Below are 26,973 nucleotides of genomic sequence, written 5' to 3'. Positions count from 1 at the left end.
TTCTACAAGTCACGGGACCCGGAACGACGTTTTAGACTTAGTCCTTGAAGGACATGAAAGTCACTACGTCCCAAGAGCATGCATCACCGAGAACTACGTTTCGACTTGATCTTTGGCATACGCCAAGGTACGTAGGCATATTGTAAGAGGAGGTTCAAGTCACGAAATATAAGAACAGTCATTAAAGTTCAAAGCTTATCAAACCCTATTATTAAATATACGCAATAATAAATATTTATTTTTTACCCATAACACAAATCGAACCATATCTTTATCGAGTCGAGTTCGAGTCAGTTCCGTTGAAATTACACCCCCGCTAACAACCAACATACTATTACGAGGATCTTTTGGGCTTTCTTGAACATATAACAAATAGATAATTTATAATATTTAGTTAAAAATTGTTCAATTTAATTATAAAAGAAAATCAAAATTAACATGTAACTATGTACAGAGGGACTGATATATTTTTCATATAAATAATGAGTTACCGGTCCGTGGGACTTGCTCTAACAAACAAGAACCAATATTTTGGGCTTTGTTGAAGACCCACCGAAAAATGAATAGAGAACTACTAGTAAAATGGAAGGGGCAGCCCAATAAGCAAAAAGTTACTGAGAGGCGGCATTATAATTTTGAGATCCCGCCTAAATGTTTGGTGACATAGGTCGTGGTGGAGTGTCTCTATATAATCCACTTTACCACCCTCATAGTTTGTGCGTGCATTCTGTTTTGTGGTTAAATTTTCATTTCAAATTTTCATCTCAAACATACTCTGTAAGGTCACATCACATTAAGCTTCATCTGTATGTGTATGTATATATTTATTTACTGTTTGTGACTAACACCTTTTCATTTTCCAGGCTATGAAAGGACTCAAAACTATGATCGAATCTTCTACTGCTGATAGTCGGTTAGTAATTTCTTCATTTTCATTTCATTTTTATCTGTTTATATATTCTATTCTATTCGATTCTTCGCCTCTCTTGTTTGTTTCGTTTCTCTATGTACCGATTAATCTCTGTGATTAATACATGTGATTGGATATGTGATTTTTGATCTGTTTGATTTGATCAGTTTATTACGGTGATATGTTAATATGTGTAATTGATTATGTGATTGTTGTTGATCTGTGTTTGTAATGGTGATAGGCTTGGTGTGAAGCAAAAGACTAAGAAGGAAAAGAAGGCTGCTAAGGACCCTAACAAGCCGAAGAGGCCTGCAACTGCTTTCTTCATTTTCATGTATGTGATTCCGCAACATTGTTTTTTACCTCTCTGTTTACTGTTTGTTGATGTATATAATTTGAGTTAGATTGTTGGTGCAGGGAGAGTTTCCGAGTGGAGTTCAAAGAAAATCATCCTGGAACTGCTAATCAGTCTTTTGCTGCTGTGAGTAATTGTGTCCTCTTTTGTTGTTATTAAACAATTCTGTATATATTTGTGGAGATTCATTTATGATAGATATAAGATGTTTTTACTTTTCTTACTGATTGTTTTGTAAACAGATTGCTAAAGCTGGCGGCGAGAAATGGAAGATGATGTCACAGGCTGTATGTGTTACATTTATCTCTCATTAGTCACTGTCTATGTTGATTGATTGTGATGGTGTCACGGGCTGTATATATTTTTGTATCTGTTTCTTAGCTAATGTTCGTGTTGATTAATTGCATTGTTATGTATTCAATCGGATGTTCTTAGAGCATTTTAAGCATACTTTATTTTTATTTATATGACAATGTGTAGGAGAAAGCTTCTTATGTAGCTCAAGCACAGCAGAGAAAGAAGGATTATGAAAAGAAAATGGAAATCTATGAAAGGGAACAGGTATTTGATGTGTAATTTGTATTCTTTTCATTTCTTTTATATCTGCTTTTGTAGTGTTGAGAATATAACACTGGATTGACTTTAGGCTGGTTCTAATGATGAGGGATCTGATAAGTCCAAGTCTGAGGTTTATGATGCAGTTGCGAGTAAAGAGGTGTGTAGATTTACATGTTTACATTATGCGGTAACTGCTGCAAGTCTGTTGATTTATTAATACTGTGAAAATGGTTGTTCTGTAGGATGAAGATGATGATTGAGGAACGTGGCTTGAGCTACTTTATGGTGATAGATTACTATATAGGTGTATCATGTTGCTAGTAGTACAGTTGCAGTCTATATGTTCTCCCTTATTGAAGTCTTGAACTCAGTATGCACAGGAATCCGATGTAATGATCTATTTTGCTTCTGTTTGGTATAACAACAATTTTCTAGTGAATGGGGATTGCTTCATTAAAAGGGGTTGTTACTTGTTACCTTCAGTTTTTAGTGTTCTATGGGTTTGATTTCTGCTGCATAATGTTAATTAGCTATGTTATGCAAGTTTTATCAGATGGTTTCACCATTGGTGTTTTAGCATTGTTCTGTGTGTATACTTGTTAGCTGTTCCTGTGATTTGGTAAATTTTAGTATGGCTTAAAAAAATGTGAGTACTTTCACAGGTTTGCCGTGGAGGTAGTGTACCATGACTCCTGATGCCTGCATAGTTGGTATAATATTTTTATTATTCATTAGAACACTATTCAACAAAGAACAGAGAAAAGATGTAAGAGTAGTGTAGGCAAAACAATAAACTTCCAAGTCTTTGACAGTGAAAAGACGTTTCTGAACATTATTAGGCCCTTTCTCACATTCGCGTAAGGTTCCACTCATGCTCAAAAGGCTATTATTCATTTATGGTATGGCGAATCATCAGAAAGCTTCCCACTATGTTGACAATCAATATATGCTATAAGCTTAGGCTAACGAGTTGGATTACAATTCACCTTCAGTTGTTTACGGCTATTATAGTCGATCATATTCCTAGAATATCTTTTTCCACCAACTGTGTTAGGAGTTGTCCACATCGTTTGTGGGAGGGGCAGTTTGCTAGAATATAAGCAGTCAGATAACTCCAATCCAATTAATATGAGGCCTTTTGGGAGGTGCCCAAAAACAAATCCGTGCGGGCTCGGCCCAAAGCGGACAATATCATACTAATGTGGAGTTAAGGCGTGCTCAGCAAGCCCAACAAGTGGTATCAGAGTTATGGTTGTGACGGTCCATAACAATCTCACGTGGGCTCCAGAAGTGACCTAGGAAGAGGCAGATGGGCTTGCCCCAGAATGGGCTCAAAGAAAAGGCAGACGGGCCTTACAGTATGGGCCTAGGGGGAGCAGATAGCGAGATGAACTTTCAGTATGGGTCGAGGGGGAGCCTGGTCACACTGAAGGAGGCAGAGTCGACAGGTGTCGGGCCCGATGTGTGAAGGGGGAGATTGTTAGGAGTTGTCCCACATCGTTTGTGGGAGGGGCAGTTTGCTAGAATATAAGCAGCAAGACAACTCCAATTAGCACGGGTTTTGATAACTCCTGGTGGCGGGGCTGCTCCTTCGACGGCGTCCTGGATCCTTCGCCGCTGTAGAGGTGTAGCTGTGGTTGGGTTCCTACAAAACAACACCGGAAGGGGGGTTGGAGTCCCGCGGCGCCTCCGGCGTGAGAGTAAGAACTAGCTTTTGGGAAGATGAAGATGAATATGAATGCGGGGTGGCTGTGTGTGTATATGAGTGTGAAAGAATGATTAACCCCAAAACCTCACCTTCTTGGGCTATTTATAGCTCAAGGGTAGGGTTTTGGGGTTGGTACCTTTGAATCGTAGCCATTGGTACTGGGAGCGGAGGGCACCTGGCGGGAGTGGATGCTTTACACGCGTCAGCGCGGGACTGGTCGAGGAATGTTTTGAGGATATTATTCCCATGATTGATGTGTGACAGTTGTCCCCGTCACGTGCTTGGGCCAACGTCTCACGTGTTGGGATTTATCAGGGTTTCGCTTATGGGACTAAGCTGGTCAGGAGTGGTAGTGTGCGGGAGTATCCCTTCCAGGAGCTGCGTAGAGTTATGAGCCTAGGAGTAGGCATTCCCGGAGCTGCACGGAGTTAGGAGCTTAGGAGTAGGCCTCCCAGGAGCTGTATGGAGCTGAAGGCCTAGGAGTAGTTCTCCCAGGAGCTGTATGGAGCTGAAGGCCTAGGAGTAGTTCTCCCAGGAGTTGTGTGGAGTTAGGAGCCTAGGAGTAGGCCTCCCAGGAGCTGTATGGAGCTGAAGGCCTGGGGGTGGTTCTCCCAGGAGCCATATGGACTATCATGTGCCCCCCACTCCCTTATGCAGATTTTCTGGATGGGGGAGTGAATTTGGGTATATTTGTAGAACATGAGTTTTTGGTTGTTTTGAGCTTTTCTTGCCCCCAGTCCGGAGTTCGCTGAGTTCAGCGAACCAAGACTAAGGTTGTTGTCTTTAGCAGGAGTTGAGCTTTTCTTGCCCCCAGTCCGGAGTTCGTTGAGTTCAGCGAATCAGGACTAAGGTTGTTGTCTTTAGCAGGAGTTGAGCTTTTCTTGCCCCCAGTCCGGAGTTCGTTGAGTTCAGCGAATCAGGACTAAGGTTGTTGTCTTTAGCAGGAGTTGAGCTTTTCTTGGCCCCAAGTCCGGAGTTCGTTGAGTTCAGCGAATCAGGACTAAGGTTGTTGTCTTTAGCAGGAGTTGAGCTTTTCTTGCCCCCAGTCCGGAGTTCGTTGAGTTCAGCGAATCAGGACTAAGGTGGTTGTCTTTAGCAGGAGTTGAGCTTTTCTTGCCCCCCAGTCCGGATTTCGTTGAGTTCAGCGAATCAGGACTAAGGTGGTTGTCTTTAGCAGGAGTTGAGCTTTTCTTGGCCCCAAGTCCGGAGTTCGTTGAGTTCAGCGAATCAGGACTAAGGTTGTTATCTTTAGCAGGAGTTGAGCTTTTCTTGCCCCCAGTCCGGAGTTCGTTGAGTTCAGCGAATCAGGACTAAGGTGGTTGTCTTTAGCAGGAGTTGAGCTTTTCTTGCCCCCCAGTCCGGATTTCGTTGAGTTCAGCGAATCAGGACTAAGGTGGTTGTCTTTAGCAGGAGTTGAGCTTTTCTTGCCCCCCAGTTCGGATTTCGTTGATTTATGTAGTCCGGACTTGGAAGTTGAAACGGTTTTGGGGAATTTCCCCCCAATTATTTGAATTGTTACAGTTGTCTTTTTCAAAAGACGTGCTGTAATAATGACTCTTCAATAATGACTGCTCGTGATGGGCGGCTGGGATCGTGCCACGTGGCATGGTTTTTTAGTTTTTTACCCCCTATAAAAGGAGGCGCTGCCTTCTTTGTTTTCTTTTTATTGCTTCTTCAATTCTTCTTCTTTGTTTTTATTTCTTTCTCTCGAGGTCTTTCTTTGCTGTTCTTGCCGTCGTTACCTGTCGCTGTAGCTTGGCCTGTGGTTGATTATTGGTCGTCCCCAGTCGCTCCGTTATATCAGTCTCGTAAGTTTTGCTATATTTCCCTGTTTGTGTCTTTACTTTGATTCTTCCGTTGTCCTCATTGTTTGGTTGTATTGTTTATGTGTTCTTGCGTTTCGTTGTTGTTGTTTTGCTGTATGTATGTGTATATATATATGTGTTTGTGGGCATGTTTTGGTTTTTGATTCTGTATTGATATTGCTTATGGAATTAGGGTTTTATGTTAGGGTCCGGACTTGGATACTTAGTCCGGACTAATAGGCTAGGTTTTGGAATTTGCAATTGGTTTGCGTTTATGTGTTTGTGTGTTGTTTGAGTTCGGAGTAATGGCTTCGGGGTTTTTGCAGTCTGGAGCGTTTGTTTAGGGGTGTTTTCTTTGTTGGGTCTCCGGACTGTCGATTTTAACTTGTGATAAAAATGAATAATGGGGTAGTCCGGACCATGTAGCTTCAAAGATAAATAAACTGTAGGAGTTTTAGACTAACCTTGGTCACTTGTTTTAGGTTTATGGTCCGGACTAAAGCTCTTGCCAAGGCTTTCGTAACTTGCTATCCGGGGCCGTCTAGTTCAGGTTCTGAGTCTTCTGCTGATTCTGAGCGGGTTGAAATGGGTAAGAAAGCTTCTACTTCGGACTCCGAGGCCATAACGAAGCTTACAGTTGCTAAGATATCTTCGAGAAAGGTACCGTGTAGTCCGGAGGGGCTCTGGGTGGAGAATCTTGGTTATTTTGTTACTAAGAGTGAGGAGATAGAAAACAGTTTTTATTTTAGGAGCGTTAGGTCCGGATATGCTAGGCAGGAGAATGCTGGGCCGGGGCCCTATGATAGGGAAGCTTTTGATAGGAAGTTTGCGAACAGCATAGTGGCCAAGGAGCACTATGAGTTAAAGGATGAGTATGCTGGGCTAGATAATGAAGCCCAGGATTCGGCGGTCCGGGCTGCTTTTCAGTTGGATCCCCGGATTGAGTGGAGGTGGCCGACTCCGGACGAGAGGGCTCATCATAGGCCGGCTGATGGCTTCGTTCCCGTGTGGTTGGAGCATCTCCGGTCTGGATGGAACCCACACTGGCATTTGTTTCTAAAACATTTGTGCAAATATGTGTACAAGATCTCTTCAATGCAGATAACGCCTAATGGAATTAAGTGGATGACTTGGTTCATTGCCACCTGCAATCAATTTAAAGTTCAGCCCACGTTCAAGCTGTGGCATCACATCTTTCATTTAGTCCGGTCTAGCCAGTTCCCGTTATACGAGCTTCGGTTCCGGGCTCCGGAGTGTGGATATGGTGGCTCATATAGGCCCGTTATTCAGCAATCTTCGCTGAAGTTTTGGAATGGGGAGTTGATCCTGCTCCGGGGTTTGGACTTGTACTATCTACCCCATATAGCTTCGGAAGGAGTCCGGACTCGCTTCCGCAGGGATGTGCTCCGGGGTGACGCTCTCCGGTTAATTTTTGCATTTTGTGAATCTCTGGGTTTCCAGATGACCCGAGACACCTTTATGAATCATAGAACTTTGCATAGGCTGGGCTGTGAGTAGTTTTCTTTCTTGTCCGGACCTTTTAAATGTTTTTTTTTTTGCTCCCCTTTGTTTTTGCTTCTTGTTTTTGACTTGTGTTTTTTGTTTGTTTCCTGCAGGTTTGCCACATTATAATCCGGACATGTCGTCCTCCGCTTACAGTGATGCTTTGAAAGGTTTGGGTAAGGCTTTCAAGTTGCCAAAGAAAAATGCTGCTGGTGGCTCCGGATCTAACGCCTCGGCCGAGGAGGGATCACAGAGCAATGCCGTCCCCAATCCGGAGCCTGAAGTTCATTTAAACCAATCCACTCCGGAGCACAATGTTGAGTTGGATATGGGTAATGAGTTTGACAATCTTGAGGATCTAGGTCCTATTGGGGAAGTTCCGGGTGCTGACTCTGGGCGTAGGAGGAAGAGGCTCCGGACTGTTGGGTCGAAACCTCCTAGGGCTGAAAACTATGAAGCTGGCTCTGGGTCCGGGGCTGGCAAAGGGAAAGCAGCTGATGTGGATTGTCCGGATGAAGGTGGTTCGGGGCTGGAGGAAAAGGTGGCGCGGTTCATGGCTGGGATTCCGACTCAACCTCAGTGGAGCAAGATGAATGAGTCCGGATTCGATGCCACAATGAAGGAGTGTTCCCGGCTCTGGGGTCAGGTATTTTCTTTCTGTTCTTGTTTCTTGCCTTGATTTGCCTTAGAATATTTTTCTGAGTTTATATGTCTTTTGTAGCTTGGTGGATATATGGCCGGATCCGCCTCTCTTGCTTATAATGAGATTAAAGGTTTCCGGAGCTCTGTTGCTGATAAGGATGCTGAGATTAATCGGCTCCGGGACCAAATCATTGAGAAGGATAATTCTTTGTCCGGGTTGAACAAGAATCTGAATGAAGTGACTATCCGGGCTGATAACGCGGAGAGGGAGGTTTCTGATTTAAAATCCGAATTGGTAGAGCTCCGGAGGCGAATGTCTGCTGTTCGTCCGGAGGCTGAGGTTATTGATGAGTTTAAAAGATCTGAGGAGTACGATAGGGCCCTTGCCAATGCTGGTGCTCCGGAGATAGCTCGCTGCTGGCTGGTTGCTGAGCGACACATCAAGACTAATCCGGAGGCCGATTGGGATAGCTTCGTCTCCGAGTTTATCAAGGCTAAGGAAGAAATTGAGCTCGGATTGGGGGAACCGGAGCCATTTGACGGCCCCTGTCCCAGTTTCATTCTTCCCCGTGCTCCGGACGCTTGACTTGCTATTTGTTAATGACTTTTTGATATGTTTGATCTATGTAATATTCGTACTTTGCTCCGGACTTTATTGAGTCCGGTGAATTTGTTATGAATGCTTTCCTTGATGCTATTTTACTTTGTTTCTGTAGTTTGTTTTTGCCTTAGAATATTTTTCCAAGTATAATTTTGCTCTAGTCCTGACTAATCTTCTTGTCCGGACTAGTGGAGGACTTTGATTTAGAAGATTAATTCTAAGTAAAAGTGGTTGCTCTAGTCCTGACTAATAGCTTGTCCGGACTAGTGGCTGCTTTTAGTTAGAAAATTAATTCTAAGTAAAAGTGGTTGCTCTAGTCCTGACTAATAGCTTGTCCGGACTAGTGGCTGCTTTTAGTTAGAAAATTAATTCTAAGTAAAAATTGGTTGCTCTAGTCCTGACTAATATCTTTTCCGGACTAGTGGCTGCTTTTAGTTAGAAAATTAATTCTAAATAAAAATTGGTTGCTCTAGTCCTGACTAATATCCTGTCCGGACTAGTGGCTGCTTTTAGTTAGAAAATTAATTCTAAGTAAAAATTGGTTGCTCTTGTCCTGGCTGATGTCTTGTCCGGACTAGTGATAAGTTGATTGCTCTAGTCCTGACTGATAGCTTGTCCGGACTTAGTGGTTTCTTTAAGTTAGAAAATTAATTCTAAGTAAAAGTTGGTTGCTCTAGTCCTGACTAATGGCTTGTCCGGACTAGTGGTTGCTTTTGGAAAGTATTCAAGTTAAAAAGAAAGCTTTTCATTGATCATTCATACAATATAGAAGGAGAAACATTTTGGTTGCTTGCCATATTGGCTACAAGTTTTTTGGTTGCTTTGTTTGCTTTACTACTGATAGTATTTCCTTAGCCTTAGTCCATGCCAAGTGTTTGGCACTTCTGAGTCATCCATGTTCGAGAGCTTGTAGGTTCCTGGCCTGAGGACTTTTTTGATTTTGTATGGTCCTTCCCATTTGGGCATTAACTTTCCGGTGTTTGTGGGATCTGATGCTTCAGTGTCTCGAAGGACTAGGTCTCCAACTTGGAAGTTTTTGACTCTTGACTTCTTACTGAAATGTTCTCTTGTTTTCTCCTTGTATTTCTCCATTCTTACCACAGCTTGGTCCCGGACCTCATCAATTAGTTCCATGTTTGTTTTGAGTCCTTCTTCATTTGCTTCTTCTTCAAAGTTTATTGCTCTGTGGGAAGGAGAGCCTACTTCAATAGGCAGCATTGCTTCTGTTCCATAAGCTAGTTTGAATGGAGTTTCTCCTGTGCTTGTCCTTGGGCTTGTCCTGTAGGACCAAAGTACGCTTGGTAGTTCTTCTGGCCACTTACTTTTGCTTTCTTTGAGTCTTTTCTCGATACCCCGGAGCAGGATTCTATTCGTTACTTCTACTTGGCCATTTCCTTGGGGATATGCCACTGATGATTTTTTGTGCTTAATCCCGCGGTCTTGGAGGTAGGACTCGAACTCTGATCCAATGAATTGAGGTCCATTGTCTGATACTAGGACTCGTGGTATCCCGAACCTCATCAAAATGTTGTCCATAAACTTTATGCAGTCTTGCTGATTGATTGTCCTCATTGCTTTTGCTTCAACCCATTTTGTCATGTAATCAATAGAGACTAGTAGGTACCTTAGATCTCCTTTTGCTCGAGGGAATGGTCCCATGATATCAATACCCCAAACAGCGAAGGGGATAGGTGACAGGAATGAGGATGGTAGGACTGGGCTTATTCGGGATACATTGCTGAAGAGTTGGCACTCCTTGCACTTCTTGACGAATTGTATTGCATCCTGATGAATTGTTGGCCAGTAGTAGCCTTGTCTTATGATCTTATGAGCTAGGGCTTTTGCAGACATGTGGTCTCCGCATATTCCTTCATGCACTTCTGCCAAGCAGTACTTTGCTTCTTCTGGGCCAATGCACTTCAGGGTAGGAGATGAGAAGGTCCTGCGGTAGAGTACTCCTTCTTCGAGGAAGAACTTGGCTGCTTTTGCTTTCAATCTTTGAGCTTTTCCTTTATCTTCTGGGAGTCCCCCTTTGTCCAAGTAATCTATGAAGGGAGTCATCCAATTTTGAGTGCTTTCTATTTCCAAGACCTCTCCGGATTCAATTGATGGTTTGTGGAGGTCCTCGAAGTAGACTGAGCAGTCTAGGTCTGATGAATTCCGGACTAATTTGGATAGGATATCCGCTTCTTCATTTTCTTCTCGGCATATTTGGAGGATTTGGTGGCTTGGGATTGAAGCTAAATAGCTCTGAACCAGTGCTTGGTACTTCGCCAGAGTAGGGTCCTTTGCTATGTATTCTCCGTTTGTTTGTTTGACCACTATCTGGGAGTCGCTGTAAATTTGTAAGTCCTGGACCCTTAGAGTCCGGGAGAGCTTTAGTCCTGCGATCAGCGCCTCATATTCTGCTTGGTTGTTTGTTGCCGGGAAGTTGAAGGATATAGCTGTCTGAATCTTGAATCCTTCTGGGCTCCTGAGTATGAGTCCGGCTCCTGACCTCTCGGTTGTTGAAGAACCATCTACTTTTAAGGTCCAGGCTCCTGGACTAATTTCCTTTTTTGGCTCCTGATCCATGTCCATTGGTTCTTGGTCTTCTTCTGGGAAGTTGCATTCGATTATGAAATCTGCAAGAACTTGAGCTTTGATTGCAGTCCTGGGAATGAAGCTTAGGTTGAACTGGCTCAATTCCACAGCCCAATTAACAAGTCTTCCCGAGATTTCTGGCTTGTGCAGTATTTTTCTTAGTGGTTGATTTGTTACTACTTTGATCTCCCTCCCTTGGAAGTAGTGTCTGAGTTTTCTTGATGTTGTAACCAAAGCAAAAGCAAACTTCTCCAATCTTGGGTATCTTGTTTCTGAATCTTTTAGGACTTGGCTTACGTAGTAGACTGGTTGCTGTGTTCCATTTTCTTCCCTGATCAGGGCAGCTCCTACGGCTTGTGCTCCTGCTGATAAGTATAAGTAGAGAGGCTGTTCTGGCTTGGCTTTAGTTAGGACTGGTGGCTGAGAGAGGTAAGTTTTGATTTCCTCGAATGCTTTCTGGCACTCTGGGCTCCAGTTTACCTCTTTCTTGTTGGTTGCTCCTTTGAGTAGATCAAAGAAAGGTAAGCACCTCTCTGCTAGTTTTGAGACAAATCTCCTGAGTGCTGCTAGTGATCCTGCTAGCTTCTGCACATCTTTTTGCGTCCTGGGAGCTTTCATCTCTTGGATTGCTTTTATTTTCTCCGGATTGGCTTCTATGCCTCTGCTGCTGATCATGAACCCTAGGAACTTCCCTGCTCCTACTCCGAAGGTGCATTTCTCCGGGTTTAGCTTTAGTTGGTTCTTCCTTAGATTTTCAAAGCATTCCTTCAGATCTTCCAAATGCCCTTGTATAGTTGTTGATTTAGAAATCATGTCATCGACATAGCATTCCAAGTTTCTCCCAATCTGGGACTTGAATATCTTATTCATGGCTCTTTGGTAAGTGGATCCTGCGCTGGTAAGCCCGAAGGGTAGCATCACATAAGCGTAGACTGCTCTGTGAGTTATGAATGCTGTCTTAGGGATGTCCTTCGGGTTCATCTTTATTTGGTTGTATCCGGAGAAGGCGTCCATGAAACTTAGCATTACATGTCCTGAGGTGGCATCTATCAGCTGATCAATGTTTGGAAGGGGATACGGGTCCTTCGGGCATGCATTATTTAGGTCAGTGTAGTCCACGCACATTCTCCATTTGCCGTTGGACTTCTTAACCATGACCACGTTAGCTAGCCACTCCGGATATTTGATCTCTTTGATGATTCCTGCTTTGAGTAGCTTTTCTACTTCTTCGTCAATGGCTCTCTGCCTCTCTGGAGCAAAGTTTCTTCTCTTCTGCTTTACTGGTTTTTTGTTGGGGTTGACATCCAAGCTGTGCATTGCTATGGACTCATGTAGTCCTGGCATGTCCCTTGGACTCCAGGCAAAAACATCTTTATACTCCCGGAGCAGGGAAACTAATCTCTCCTTGAAGGACTCCTCGAGTCCTGACCCAATCCTCACTTTTTTTGCCTGAATTGGTTGCATCTACTTCGATTTCTTCTGTTTCGACTGCTGCTTCAATTTTTGCTTGTTCTTTGTTTGAGATCATTTGATGAATCCGAGCTTCAGAGTTCTTCTTTAGATAGTTGTTTGCTTTTTCAGGTTCTTCGGTTGCTTGCATGGTAGGACGAGGTTGGTCTAGGACTCGATTTGTCTTGTCCACTACCATGACTTGGTTGCTTGCCAGTTCTTCTGGACTTGTTTTGCTTGGTTCTTCCCTTGTCCGGGGTCTGTGCTTCTTCGTGCTTTGTTGCTTGCGAAGGACCGTAGCCTTCCTCTTGTTATCTTGATGGGTTTCTGCCATAACTAACCCCTGGTTGTAGCATGTTTCAGCAACTCCGTAATCTCCTTTAATCTCCCCGACTCCCGTCGGGGTTGGGAACTTAATCTTGAGATGGGAGATTGAAGTTATTGCTTGCATCATGGTCAGAGCTGATCTGCCAATAATTCCGTTGTATGAGGAAGGAGCGTTGATCACATAAAATTTGATGACATGAGTCGCTTGGTTAGGAGCAGATCCAAAAATGACTGGAAGATACAAAGTTCCTTGGATCGGGACTAAGTTGTGGCCGAAGCCATAGAGTGGGTCTTCTCGACATTCATTTGAGCGGACGCTCCCTAACTGCATTCTATCCACTGTGTGCTTGAATAGAATATTACCTGAGGAGCCATTGTCTATGAGCATTCTTCTTACTTCATTATCAAAGATGTCCAGAGTGACAACCAAAGCTGCATTGTGATGAGGGTTGACTCCTTCATAGTCCTTGCTGCTGAAGGATATCACCAGGTCTGGGAGCGATTGGATTGAGAGTACTTCTTCGCCGAAGCCCGGGCTCCCGGGTGGGGAGTAGGATCCGCCTAGGACCACATTGACTATATTCTTTCCTTTCTTCTGTGCTTCTCCTCTGCTGTTGTCCCGAACTAAGTACTTGTTCATATTCCCCTTTTTCACTTGGTCCTCAATGAAGTACTTTAGTGATAAGCAATTCTCGGTTTTGTGGCCATGGGTCTCGTGATAATCACATTGCCTATTGTAGGGCCTACTCTCCGGAGGAGTTTGCATTGGCTTCGGAGGATAATAGAAAGGCTTTTCTTTGACTTCTTTCAAGATTTCTTCCCGGGTCATGTTGAGAGGAGTCCAGTCCGGCTCCTGCTTCGGCTCCCGAGCTTGCTTCACGGGTCCTGGGTCGCTGTTCGACTCCTGCTTAGGACCAAGTCTTTGGAAAACCGGGTTTGCTTGTCTTTCTTGGCTTTGGTTGCTTTGCTTGAATTTCTTGTCCTGATGGTAACCTCCTTTCGGTCGGTCATCAGTGTTTTTATTCCTGAACCCTCCATTCCGGGTCATTCTCATTGCTTGGAGCACGTCTGTTTCCTTAATGAATCTGGCGGCCATGGAATAAGCTGCTGCCAGACTTTGCGGCTCCTTATTGACTAGCTCCACAATATACCTTTCGTTGTGCTCTGGGTCCAGATTTCTTCTAAAAATGCTTAAAGCTTCCCTCTCATCCAGATTTGAAACTTTATTGATTGCTTCCTGGAACCGGCGCATGTATGCAGATAGGGATTCATTGTCGTGCTGCCGGATTGTCTCCAGGTGACACATGTGCATTTCGTGCGTTTTGTTCGCCCGAAATCTCCTGAGGAAAGAGGCTCGAAATTCCTTCCAGGAATGGATGCTGCGGGAGGGGATTCTGCTGAACCATCTCTGGGTCCCTCCCTTAAGTGTTGAAGCGAAGAACCTTGATTTCGTCAAGTCATTGTAGTAGTATATCTGCGCTATCTGTTCAAAGTAGTTAAAGTGCTCCTCCGGGTCTCCCAGACCATCAAAGGAGTCAAAGTTGTAATGTTTCAAGTCCCGCTGCCGGGGGATAGCTTCTAAGGAGTAGCTGAAAGGAGTGAGTGTTTCTCCAATCTCCACTCCTGAGTCTCTGTCCATCTTCCTCTGCAATTCATAGATCATGTCTTTTAGGTCCTTCTGTTTCTCTTCTTCTTCATCATCAGAAATCAGCTCCGGAGTGGGGTCTCTCCGGGTTCTTTTGCTCCTAGGCTTGGTCAACAGCTTCTCTTCTTCTAATTGTATTCTCTTTTGGATCTTTAGCTCGAGCTTTGCTTCTTCTTCTTTCCTGATTTGCTCCCGGACTTCTTCCAACTTTCTCTGTTTGGCAGCTTCTGCTTCTTTTTTGCCTTGATCTTTTTTGCTTTTCTTCCCCTTGGCTCCAATGCGGTCGAACACCGACCTCTTTGATTGCTGGGAGTCCCCGGATTCCTCCGGCTCCTCCTCTAGTTCCGCCTCTTCTTGGAGGCGGGTATGCTCCTGTCTGTATAGTCTGATTGCTTCTGCTAGTTCATCGCTTGTGAGGTTAGCCATGTGCTCTTCGGCTACCGGGACATTTGTGTACTTGTACTGATTGAGCTCTATGAGGGTTCTGGCATCCCTTGTGTTTACAATTCTCTCCACTACGGGAGTGTGTAGTGGTTGCTCCTGGAATGTTTCTCTCTCGGCTCCTGGGTCAAGGGCCTGGGAGTGGTCCGGCTCCTGGACCTGAGCACTAGCAGATGGTCTTCCAGAGGTATTCTTTCCTGGTCTTGCCATTTCTCAACAATACCAACAACAAACAACAACAATATGCCACAGAGAATATCGGTCTACGGTTGCTTTATGAAATTTGCAGAAACTACCCAAAATAACGACAAATACTAGCAAATAGCTTCCTGGGAGCAGTTCAAACGATTTTATGGGACTATTCAACGATGAAGTACAACGCAAAGTTATATTCAAACTAGAACAATAACGATTAAAACTAACGATAGCTCACACAAACGTGGCTTAACCAACAAAACGAGCTCACACAAACGTGGCCTAAAGTAACGAGCGCATACAAACGTGGCCGATATGAGCAACATTCATGTTTACGTAAAGGGTTGGTTGCTTGAGTTCTTACAAGTTTGAATAAATGGACTCTTTGAAGAGTTTGCTGATGAAGGTGAATCCAGGGGCACCGAGACCCAAGGATGGAGAGCCCCTCCTTCTAGCGCCAAATGATAACTCCTGGTGGCGGGGCTGCTCCTTCGACGGCGTCCTGGATCCTTCGCCGCTGTAGAGGTGTAGCTGTGGTTGGGTTCCTACAAAACAACACCGGAAGGGGGGTTGGAGTCCCGCGGCGCCTCCGGCGTGAGAGTAAGAACTAGCTTTTGGGAAGATGAAGATGAATATGAATGCGGGGTGGCTGTGTGTGTATATGAGTGTGAAAGAATGATTAACCCCAAAACCTCACCTTCTTGGGCTATTTATAGCTCAAGGGTAGGGTTTTGGGGTTGGTACCTTTGAATCGTAGCCATTGGTTCTGGGAGCGGAGGGCACCTGGCGGGAGTGGATGCTTTACACGCGTCAGCGCGGGACTGGTCGAGGAATGTTTTGAGGATCCTCTGACACGTGGCCTGATTATTCCCATGATTGATGTGTGATAGTTGTCCCCGTCACGTGCTTGGGCCAACGTCTCACGTGTTGGGATTTATCAGGGTTTCGCTTATGGGACTAAGCTGGTCAGGAGTGGTAGTGTGCGGGAGTATCCCTTCCAGGAGCTGCGTAGAGTTATGAGCCTAGGAGTAGGCATTCCCGGAGCTGCACGGAGTTAGGAGCTTAGGAGTAGGCCTCCCAGGAGCTGTATGGAGCTGAAGGCCTAGGAGTAGTTCTCCCAGGAGCTGTATGGAGCTGAAGGCCTAGGAGTAGTTCTCCCAGGAGTTGTGTGGAGTTAGGAGCCTAGGAGTAGGCCTCCCAGGAGCTGTATGGAGCTGAAGGCCTGGGGGTGGTTCTCCCAGGAGCCATATGGACTATCAGGTTTGTTTTTGGGCACCTCCCAAAAGGTCTCATACTAATTGGAGTTGTCTTGCTGCTTATATTCTAGCAAACTGCCCCTCCCACAAAAGATGTGGGACAACTCCTAACAACCTGGACCTTGCAATTTCTTTTATGTTGAGAACTACGGGTACTATATTTACCATAGCTCTTCAATTTCTGGCTTCTACTAATGCCTTCTTTTTCATTTAGCGGAACAAAAACATCAGGAGCAGACATGCTCTCATCAGCCAGTTACATAGACTCTACCCCATTCATTGAAGTATAGACATTCCCGGAGAGTGTCTTTTTGGCATCAGGATCCCGATAAACCTTTTCTCTTCTTATATTGGATTTTCACGAATTTGATCTGTTGATCAGATCGCTTACCTTATTCAAATTTTGATTTTCACTAGTGTGCGCAGCTACCTCTTTAGAATCAATACAAGTTTGTATTTCTCACTTTTCTAGTATATAGATTGCTTTATTAAATGGTGTTGTTACTTGTTACCTTCAGTTCAATGTTCTGTGGGTTTGAATTGTGCTGCATAATGTTTATCAGCTATGATATGCAAGTTTATCAGAGGGTTTCACCATTGGTGTTTCAACATTGTTCTGCGTGTATACATGTCAGTGGTTCCTGTGATTTGGTAATTTTTCGTATGGCTTAAAAATATGTGAGTACTTAAGAATGTCCATGACTTGGTCATTTTTGGAAACGACAATATCTATAACATTTGTAGGGAATCTTACTGTAGTGATCCTCTGTTTCTGTGTGTGCATATATGTTTTCTTTTAATCGTAGAATGTTAGTAAAACTTTTTGTTTATATGAAGGCATCAATCTTAGACTTTATGTGCCTAGACAAGACTACTATAGCCTAGACAGAAACTTGCCTAAAACTTGAAGGTAAAATAAATACCTAAAATAGTACAGTACACCATATACTAGCATCAAGTAACGTAACCTTGCGAGTTTAAGCACATCAAAATATTAATAACGAGTGTACAAGCAGCCAGGTATAAAACATGACATGGTTAAAGCTTTTAATTAGGGAGAGTTGAAGCAACCTCCCACCAGCAGGATCCAGACAACTAGAAGGGAAAAGACAAAATAGGCGGTGCAATGTTGGGAATGAATATTGCTTTTAAACGAAATAGTAATGTTAGAATACTAACATAGAACGAGGCGATGCTAAGGTTAGGTAGTAGCCTGTCTTGAAGTCTGTCATAAGATCAGAGGCAGTTGAAACAATGCTCATCAACAAACCACATGAAGCCAGACCAGCAAGGACGCCACCATCAAGCCCAACCCAAGCACTGAAAATAAGGATAGCAAGTTCTCCATAGTTGCTATCATGTTTTTTAAGAAGCACAATCGTGAACAGACCAACGAAGCTAACAAGAAAGAGATAGCCCATAATCTAATCAAGGGAGAGCGCCTTGACATTATTCGGGGTGTTCCCTGCATCTGCCTGAGCAGCTATAGTTTTACTCATCCTCAGTAAATAAGTTGCAGTACCACTGCTAAACGCAAAGAGGAGGCAACAACACAAGTCTGAACAACAGTATTCTCTAGTCGCGTAAACGGTTGCTTCAAAAATCCACACTTCTCAGAAACAAAGGTCGCCTTCTGCATTACCTTATACAATATTATAATAAACTTATAAGAGCAAAATAGTGTGCCTTTGACCTTTGTTGCCTCACATGCTATGCACAAATTAAACTATTGTGCCAAGGATGAACCTGTCACGGGAATAGCCAGCGACAGGAGCAGAATACTCAAGTTACAAGTATCGAAAATTATGGTGTTTGCAATGTTATTCATACAAAAATTATTACAATAATTTGAGTTTGTATACAGGGCCCGTGACTTGCACGGGCACTTATGCGACGTATTACATGAATACACGTAATTGGCATTTTGATACATTTTGTATACGGGTATAAATGGAAAATGGGGAGGGTTCTGGTCAGGGGTGTAATTCAAGTCTCAGTATGACTGCTCACAAGCAGCTTGAGGACGAACTCTTTAAATTAAACTTAACTTGACTCGAACTCGTATATGTGTTAATTTCGAACATAAATATGGACTCGTTTAATTAAATGAGTCTGGGTATGCATTCAACTTCGGCTCAAATTCAAATTCATCTAAAATTTACATATAAATAAGTTTATAATTTTTATTATTATTTATAAATTGAATTATAATTAATTATTTAATTGTTGAGCTCGCGATCAAAATTGGCTCGTTCAGCTTGTGAGTAAACTTGACACAGTTCGTTTATTGAATGAGTCGAGTTTGGTTAGAAATTTCAGCCCACTTAACTTAAACCCTTTAAAAATCCTGGAACTCAGACAAGTTCATCGGACACCGGACTTGAGCCTTGCTACAGCTTTAAGTGGATAAAGTTGGGGCTTTATCATGGGCCTCATAATAAATCAGGTTGAAGCCCGAAAATTGAAGTACAGCAAATGATTGACTATTCAGGACTTGAGGTGAATATTGGTTTTGCTTCCAAAGGATATGGCAGCAACAGCAATCACAGCAACCCATCTTCATATTGGGACTCATGTACAAAGCTCATCCTTCAGTTGCCGTCGGTCAGATAGAATTTTCGCCGGTGGATTCTCTTATGCATTTCCGACGATATCGAGCAAGTCCCATATAATTCTAGCCACTCGAAAGGATGATTCGAGCTTCAACAACAAAGTCACTCCCTCTGACCCAGCTCCATTCAACTCCCAGGTTCTTGTCTTTTGAATCAGAAATGTGTGTGCATTGAAATTTATTGTACTAGAAACATAAAATTTTGAATTTTGAACAGGGGAAGGATGTTAAGTACGTGCTGAAGCTGGCAGGTGGATCAGTCTTGGGAGCTGCTGTTATCAAATATGGATGCGCCTTATTTCCAGATATTACAACACCCAACATTCTACTAGCTCTTTCTATGATTTCCGGTCCTGTTATCTTAGCTCTCCTCCTCCTCATCAAGAAAAGTCGTGCAGCGAATTGATTTGAGCAAACATGTTTTTTTTATATGTATTACATCATCCTTTACTTGCAAAAGAAAAAGGATTCTTGTAAACAAATTATTTGTATGTATCTGTATGTGTCCAGTATAAGATCCACTGTAACAGAACAATCTGGTAAGAACATAATCAAGTCTGCCCCGATTCAAACTCAAGAGAGTACTGCCTCACCGAACAGATTAAACAGTTTTGCATTATTCAAATAACTTAATACATGCCTTCAATCAGGTTCCAAACTTGAAAATGATATGCCAATTTTCTATTACAAACCACACATTTGTGATTATGCCTTGTGATGATCGTTCATAAATAAACTTGACTCTACTACATATTGCAAATTAAGTTATTGCAACCACCATTTATAGATATATTTCCTTGTACTTCCTTGACCGCACCACAAGCAAGTAAACTTCTGTAATGTGACCCCACATAATTGATTGTTCTGAATTCATGGTGTGAGGACTCAAAACACATCTCTATTTGAGCTTCCAGGCATGAAGTTGCTTTCTAAAGACTGCTTCAAATGCATTGTCAAAGCATAGTTGTTAACCTGCAACCGTTGAAACAGTGATTTAGAACACCTGAATAATAAAATATTAATAGAAAAAAAAACACATAATCCGAAACTCAGTGTTTTTTTAGTGCCATTACTATATAACAAAGAGATAAAATGTCAAAGGTCAGTATTTTCAGAGTCGAACCCTAGAACCCATTTACAACGATACATTTTTGTTGAAGGTAAAGCTGCAAAGAATATCTTTGAAGGCATATATTTTACTTCAATAATTATATACATCTGACAAGGGAAACATAATGCACATAGTTACACAAAATGAGAACAATTTTGTGCTTTACCTCAAGGTTCCTCAATTGTTCCTGGTATTGAGCTACCAGCTGCTTCATATGCTGCACTTCCTGGTTCCTCTCATCATACTCTTTCTGACGTTCATGTTGGATAGCTACAGCACGCTTAAGGATAGTATTCTCCCGTAGAATAACTTCAGTTTGCTCCTTCAGCATCACATTTTCCTGCAAAATAACAGCAATATTAGATTCGGCAAATATAATTAAATTTACAGAGATTTGGACTAAGGTCTACATGCTAGAACAATTAAATATATATCGTAATTGGTTATAAAATAATTGGTCATCTCAAATCTTTAGCAGTGCTGTGCTCTAGGCCCTTGACCTTCGTCTATTTAGCTTCATTCTTTTTTATGCAAAAAACAAGGCAGAAGAATTCTATCCTTTTTACATATCCTTGTAAAAAGAATATGTTCCTCCCTCGTGTCATGCCACATAAAAATTATCAAATGAAACACATCCAGATTTTTTGATTAAAAAGAAAAAGAAAAGTGGCCTGTATCAACTAACATACAAGGCAATCTGATTTGGACACGTATTGGCAAGCACTACAAGTACATTTAGGTATAAACAAATTGTGTACCTTGTAAAAATTTTGTGCAGCCTCAGCACTAGCACGAACAGAGATAGATTTCTCTAAACTTTCCAGCACTTTTGTCGCCCGGGATCTAGCGTCATCCATGCTGGTAGCACTTTTCATTTCTCTCACAAGCAGTTCCACCCATTCCACACCCTCAAGTTGCAGGTTATCTTGAGCCAAATTATCCTTAACTGGAATTCCATCAGCAGTTGCAACACCTATAGATTTCACTTCAATCATTAAACTCTTACTTAAATAATATATAGACTGGGAGATTATTCTGTAAAATATTTTCTAATCAATTATGTTAATGACATTATCAAATTCCTCACCCTAATTGTTACCACATGGGTAGAGTTGCAAAACATGCAATTTGCTTGTCAAAATAGATATCACACTGACGTAACATAAGCACAGAGAGGCTACGTAACAGTAAACTAAAAACTCGTTCACTGCATTCAGCATCATACAAGGACATAGTGTAAGTGTAACCCATTAGATGATAAACACCACATAAACTGGTTACCTTTATTTTGACAGAAATATAGACAGATTCAGTCAATCACACCTGATGTAGCAGATAACATATATATAGAGGCAAAGGCGAGGCCCACCTCCCCGCACATACATATACTGGAAACGTGAGGAACTGTGTCTGTGTTTCAAGAACGTGTGTCTAAATCTTTTTTACTTTTTCAACATTCAGTTGATCAAGTCCATCGACAAAAGTCCCAAATTGGCTCTAAATATATTAGGTTTGTTAAAAAATTCTCTTATTTGACAAACATGCAACGGCAATGCTGCACTTCCAGATATAATGACCCTCGACATCAATAGTGCTCACAATATCTAAAGTAGTCTAAGATAATATTGGAATGATATACAGCCTTTAATGTAAAAATTTCATCATAATACCTGTCTCTGGATTTGGAGTTGATTTTGCTACAGATTCTGAGTTTCCCTCTGTGTATCCAAGACAAAGATTGCGTAGGTTCTTGATGGCAGATTCCACATCAAATCCACATTCCTCAAGTGCTCTCTCAAGAAGCTAGAAGACATATCGAAATAGTTTCAAGGAACAGTTTAGTTGTTGAACTTATACAACAGTATCTGTTGCAGAATAAAATACAAGGAAAATACACAACAGAAGAAGTAATCCAGCTAGAAACAAGGAGAATTGTTTATAATGTTAAACAATTGAACTAAATACTAGTTCTATCCCAATAACTGCAACTCTTCCCCATTAGCAGAATATTAGAACTGAATCTAGAAGTGAAGTCTAAGACAGGGATGCATACATTATAGACAATAAACGATGTACTTGTGTAAATACCAGGTCTAGCTTGGAAAGGGAAAACTATGATTTAAAAACTAGCATTGAATTCAGTACCACAGTCGGGTGACTAAGAGATATAATGGATGAGCTACGAAGAGAAGGCAAAAACCCAATGCTGTTTTGTCAAAGTATGTTTCTTTTATGTCTAAGATACATATACAAAGTTATAATGAAAGAATCCATGTAATCAGGAGCTTTAGCTAAATTTCTCAATAGTATGTGATCATAAAATGGTAGAACAATTACTAAGAAAATACAGTTAAAAAAACATTATAGGTCTTCAGAAAATTATTAGAATTTTACAGTCATATAACATTACTTTACTAAACCGTAGAGGTGATAACATTATTGTCACTAACAGAGGATAGACACAAGAGATTCAATTAAAGTTGATTATTTTTTAATTTAAGAGCAAGAATATACCAAAAGTAAAAGGTAGCCTTGGATTGTAATTTCATTCACAAAAAAACATGGCAATTGTGTTATTTTCGAGTGATTTTCTTTAACCAATGAATGAATGAAATGTCTGAACTTGTAATTTCAGATGAAAGAAGAACAAACTTTACATGTGAAAATACACAATCAATCAATAAAAACAATTAGATCTTTGAGATGTTAAAGCATCTTTAAACACATACATGATTAACCATCAATTAATATACACAAATATATACAAGAGAGGGAGGGGAGAGAGGGAGGGGAGAGAGAGAGGGGGGAGGGAGAGAGGGAGGGGGAGAGAGAGAGAGAGAGGAAGAGAGAGAGAGAGAGAGAGGGAGAGAGAGAGAGGGAGAGCGAGAGAGAGAGAGGGGAGAGGGAGAGAGAGGGGGGAGAGAGGGGGAGGGGGAGGGGGAGGGGGGGGAGGGGGAGGGGGAGGGGGAGGGGGGGGAGAGAGGGGGAGGGGGAGGGGGAGGGGGAGGGGGGGGGAGAGAGAGAGAGAGAGAGAGAGAGAGAGAGATGACCTGATTGTCCATGTGAGGGAAGACAGCTCGGAGTTGATCGAGAGGAGAGGGGCGCGGAGGCGAGGTAGAAGAGCGAAACGGCGACGTAGAGGAATGAAAACGAAGCTTTTTGGAAACAGGAGGGGACACCGAAGAGGGTGAATTGGGAAGATCGTCGAAGTAAGATCTCTTCCCACACACTATTGCAGACATTCTCTCTACCGGATTCCTTCTATTCAATCCCCCTCTTTTCACCAGTCCTAACAATATATGCTTGTATCTTTAATTACAAATCAATTCAATCCCAGAGAGAGATATAGAGAGAGATTGGGACAGGTTAGGGTTTATCGGAGGGCGGTGATTCTAAACTTCACTTGGATGATAATTTATCTCTTCTTTTTCTCCTTTCCCTTTCTTTTGGTTTTTGCAACCCCCCCTCCCCTCTCTCTCTGTTTATATAGGCGGTTTCTTTGGGAATTTGCACGCGCCAAAGGGAGCGTGTTTCTAATATCCTGGAAATCAGCCATATCTAGGCCCGTTATGTTCAATTTTGTTGAGAGTCAATGGCATCTCCACAAAGGGCTCTCCAACAATCCGAAAAATTTAAATTGGGACGAGATATTTGTATTCGTATTTACAATAAAATAGACATTATTCGTATTCGAATTTGAAAATTTCGAATACGGATATATGTCTATTCGTATTTGATAATATCTGAATCTGAAAATAAATATATATAATATTTAAATATTATATATATAATTACTAAAAATCTAAATTTAATTTTATTAATTTTATAATGTGTGTGTATATGTATATAATTAATCATATATGTATTGAATTTTAATATAATTTGTATATTAATTATAAATATATGTAAAAATATTATTATTATTTTTTTATCGTAGGTAACCCGCAGCCGCTATCCTTCGGGTGCGCACTGAATAAACCCTACGAATTCATGCAATAGTCTGCAAAACATGTGAACCAAGGTAAACGGAATTTAAGCGACATGCTCTGACTCAGGAGGTATAATCATAAATTCTCGTCCCGTGGGATTCGAACCTGTAAGCAAGAGGATAGTTATCCACTCTTTAATCAACTGAGTCGACCCTTGCGGGCTGTAAAAATATTATTTGAGTTTAACTTTTAAAGATAACACAATTATATTGAAAAGATAAATAAATTTTAATTTTTTAAATAATTAGAATGGCCTTGTATATCTTTAACACTTAACTTAATTTTTTAAAAATTAATTTTAATTTTTACTATTTTTTATATATTTTTTAATATAAAATTAAAATTCTGACCGAAATCCGGATTCAGATCCGGATATTATCCAGAGAGTATCCGTCGAATACGAATTCAGATATTAAACTTGAAAAATTTTCGGATTCGGATACGAATCCGGATACAAAGTTTCGGATTCGGATCCGGATCCGGATACAGGCAGATGCGTATCCGAATTATCTGTTTAACAGCTCCGTCTCTAACTCACTCATGCCTCTATAAATAATATATAAATTATAAATTATTGACTAGAGGAAGATAGTATTGTTAAAGTTATATAATAAAATAATAATTAAGGGTGAAATTTGACTCTTAAAATTAAAAAGAACGATGAGTCTTTTATAGTCAAGGGTGAATTTAAAGAGTCTGTTGCATCAATATTTTGATCCTCAATTTTTTAGTTAAAAGTTTGAATAGATAGTGTGTTTGAGATGCTCTTAATAAGCATCACATGCACTTTGGTTCATATTGGGAAAGCGAAATGAAATTACAAAAAAGGAAATGAGGAGAAAGGAAGAAACCCTGAATTGTGTTATTTGTTTGGTTTAGATCCGAAACAGAATGAAAAGTTACTTAATTATATTAATATTTGATTTTTCTAATAATATGTAATGTAAAAAGACTCAAATATATTTTTATTTATAACAATATAATTTATTTACATTAAAGTAAATAAACATAATTAATGTATACATTTACAAATTAACATATAAATTATTCATCAAATTTATCTTAATTTTATAAAAACTAAATAAAAATAGTTTTTATTTTAAAAAAATAATTTACATATTAATCTATTTTTTGAATTGTAAGATTTAAATTATAAATATAATTAAAATTAAAAAAAAAAGTTGGAAAAAAGAAAGCAAATGGGGAGGTGGGGAATGGGCACGAGAGATTTGACATAAACCTAAAAGACAATAAGCGAAAGGAATGACAATTTTTATTAAACAAACGTCTACAACAAATAAATGAGTATATTTTGTTGTGCAAGACATGCATGTACAATAACAAGACTAAGTCAAATTGACAACCCTAAGTAAGTTGTATTGTAATCTTAGTTTGCATTTTGTATTGTAACATTAAAGTTTGTAAAAATGTCAAAGAGTAGACTAGAGTCTTTTTCTTTAAACAGTATCAAGCCTAAAAATTCTATCTGGAAGAAGATCAAGAAGATCATGCTTTAGAAGAATTATGAAGAAGTTTGGAGTTGAATAAATCTGTTTTGAGAAAAATGTTCTAAGTCAAGATCTCTAAAAGTCACAGATTTAGTGTTATAGAGAAGTCATTCGAGAACTCCAGAATGACTTATAGAGAAGTCAGGAAAGCTATTAGAGAACTCAGAGATATCGACAAGCCAAATTGAAGACATGAAGATTGGAGATATCGACAAGTCATTTCTTCACTAGAGAACTCAGAGTTATCGACAAGTCAAATATTACTAGAGAACTCTGAGTTATCGACAAGTTAAAATATCGCTAGAAAACTCTGAGATAACGACAATTTAAATATCACTAGAGAACTCTAAGTTATCGACAAGTCAATTAGTCACTAGAGAACTCAGAGATATCTATAAGCCAAAGAGAAGACATGAAGTGAATAGATCTCGTGTAACACCCCCAAATCCGGGGTCGGGGATCCAGGTTGTCACGAGTTCCATTTCCCTTATCAATACTTAATCTTAACAGTCAACCAACTACTGCGTACTGTGACCCCACAATATACACACACACACACCACAAGTTATAGTCTCAGAGATGAATACCAAAAATAACACAAGTCATTTTATTCCACAATTATAAACCATTTCACCTTAAAAAGGGTTTCTGAATAATTTACATATTCTTTGCCATTATTACGATTCATAAATGTACATAAGTCTGGTACATCGAAATTTGAAAGCCTAGCCTATTGGTAGATCCTACCTCAGCTACACGGCATCAACGCCTACAGGAAACTGCGGAACGTTTCCTATCTGCTCGCGAATTGGGAGCTTGATCATATTCATCTTGTCTATCTGTTGTTGTGTGATGAAAGAAGAAAGCAAGGGTGAGCAACAAGCCCACCAAAATAATATGTAGAATAATTAACAATATATGAGCATTCTCATAGTACTCGTGAAAGTCTTGGTCAAAAGAAATGAACCAAGTTTGATATCTTATGCGATCAAGTCGCAAAATATTCAGTATATATACATATATACTTTTCACAATCTTTGAAATCCTCCGACCTGTATAATATACACAGAGTTCCAGTTTATAACTGTATAAAAATATCGTTGCAAGGTGATCTCATATATCTAACCTTGTCTCAACGTATTTCTGAAAATCTTTGTCATGCATAAGATAATCAATAACCAGATATAAGTTAAAAATATGAAGTTACAAGATACCCCAATATACTTATATCTTTCCCAAATACTACTTGAACTACCACCGTTCAAGTTATAATCAGTTTCAAAAGTTCATCACATAGATGAGACTACAAGATAAGACTTGAATAAATTCAATCCTTGAAATATCATTATAAATAATGAAGTTACGAGATACTTCATTAAGTCCCGATATATATATATATATATATATATATATATATATATATATACCTATATATATACATTTCATACACTCCTTTAAAACCTCTATTATGAAAATAATAAACAGAGTTGCAATATCCAATGAATTTGGAAAGGAGAAAACCTTGGTATAAACCTGATATCTTGCTGATCAGGCAAAGATACCAATAATTAACCTTTTCTACTAGTAGATGGACGAATTCCCCACTGGTCATCACCCTGGTCGTAATAGGACCTTATGCTGGACTGCCACTCAGCCACTTACGCATTTGATGGACTCCCACTGAGCCACTTACACTTTCATGGACGCCCACTGAGCCCATGTTGCTTATGCCGACTCAATAGATGGACTTACTTCCCGAACGTTGGGTAAGTAATC

General features: G+C 40.8%; 2 protein-coding genes across 2 annotated transcripts; one reads left to right on the top strand and one right to left on the bottom strand.

Annotated features, from left to right (window-relative positions):
• The first annotated feature begins 651 nt into the window (after positions 1 to 651).
• On the top strand, positions 652 to 2,312 carry LOC141685594 (high mobility group B protein 3-like). Its single transcript, XM_074490686.1, has 8 exons — positions 652 to 777; positions 864 to 913; positions 1,152 to 1,244; positions 1,328 to 1,391; positions 1,508 to 1,552; positions 1,746 to 1,826; positions 1,912 to 1,980; positions 2,066 to 2,312. Exons 1-8 carry the CDS (start codon positions 652 to 654, stop codon positions 2,081 to 2,083), a joined length of 546 nt encoding a protein of 181 aa, XP_074346787.1. The 3' UTR covers positions 2,084 to 2,312.
• A 16,697-nt stretch (positions 2,313 to 19,009) lies between these two features.
• Positions 19,010 to 23,162, bottom strand: LOC141684190 (uncharacterized). Its single transcript, XM_074489031.1, has 5 exons — positions 22,751 to 23,162; positions 21,371 to 21,503; positions 20,459 to 20,673; positions 19,867 to 20,040; positions 19,010 to 19,561 (listed from the first exon to the last, which is right to left on the bottom strand). The coding sequence occupies exons 1-5, from the start codon at positions 22,940 to 22,942 to the stop codon at positions 19,475 to 19,477; spliced, it is 801 nt and encodes a 266-aa protein (XP_074345132.1). The 5' UTR covers positions 22,943 to 23,162; the 3' UTR covers positions 19,010 to 19,474.
• Positions 23,163 to 26,973: the final 3,811 nt, after the last annotated feature.

This window comes from Apium graveolens, chromosome 9, assembly GCF_009905375.1.
Source record: "Apium graveolens cultivar Ventura chromosome 9, ASM990537v1, whole genome shotgun sequence".
Taxonomy (NCBI): Eukaryota; Viridiplantae; Streptophyta; class Magnoliopsida; order Apiales; family Apiaceae; genus Apium; species Apium graveolens.
Note: the sequence above shows the minus strand (reverse complement) of the source record. Positions and strands in the feature narration are given on the sequence as shown.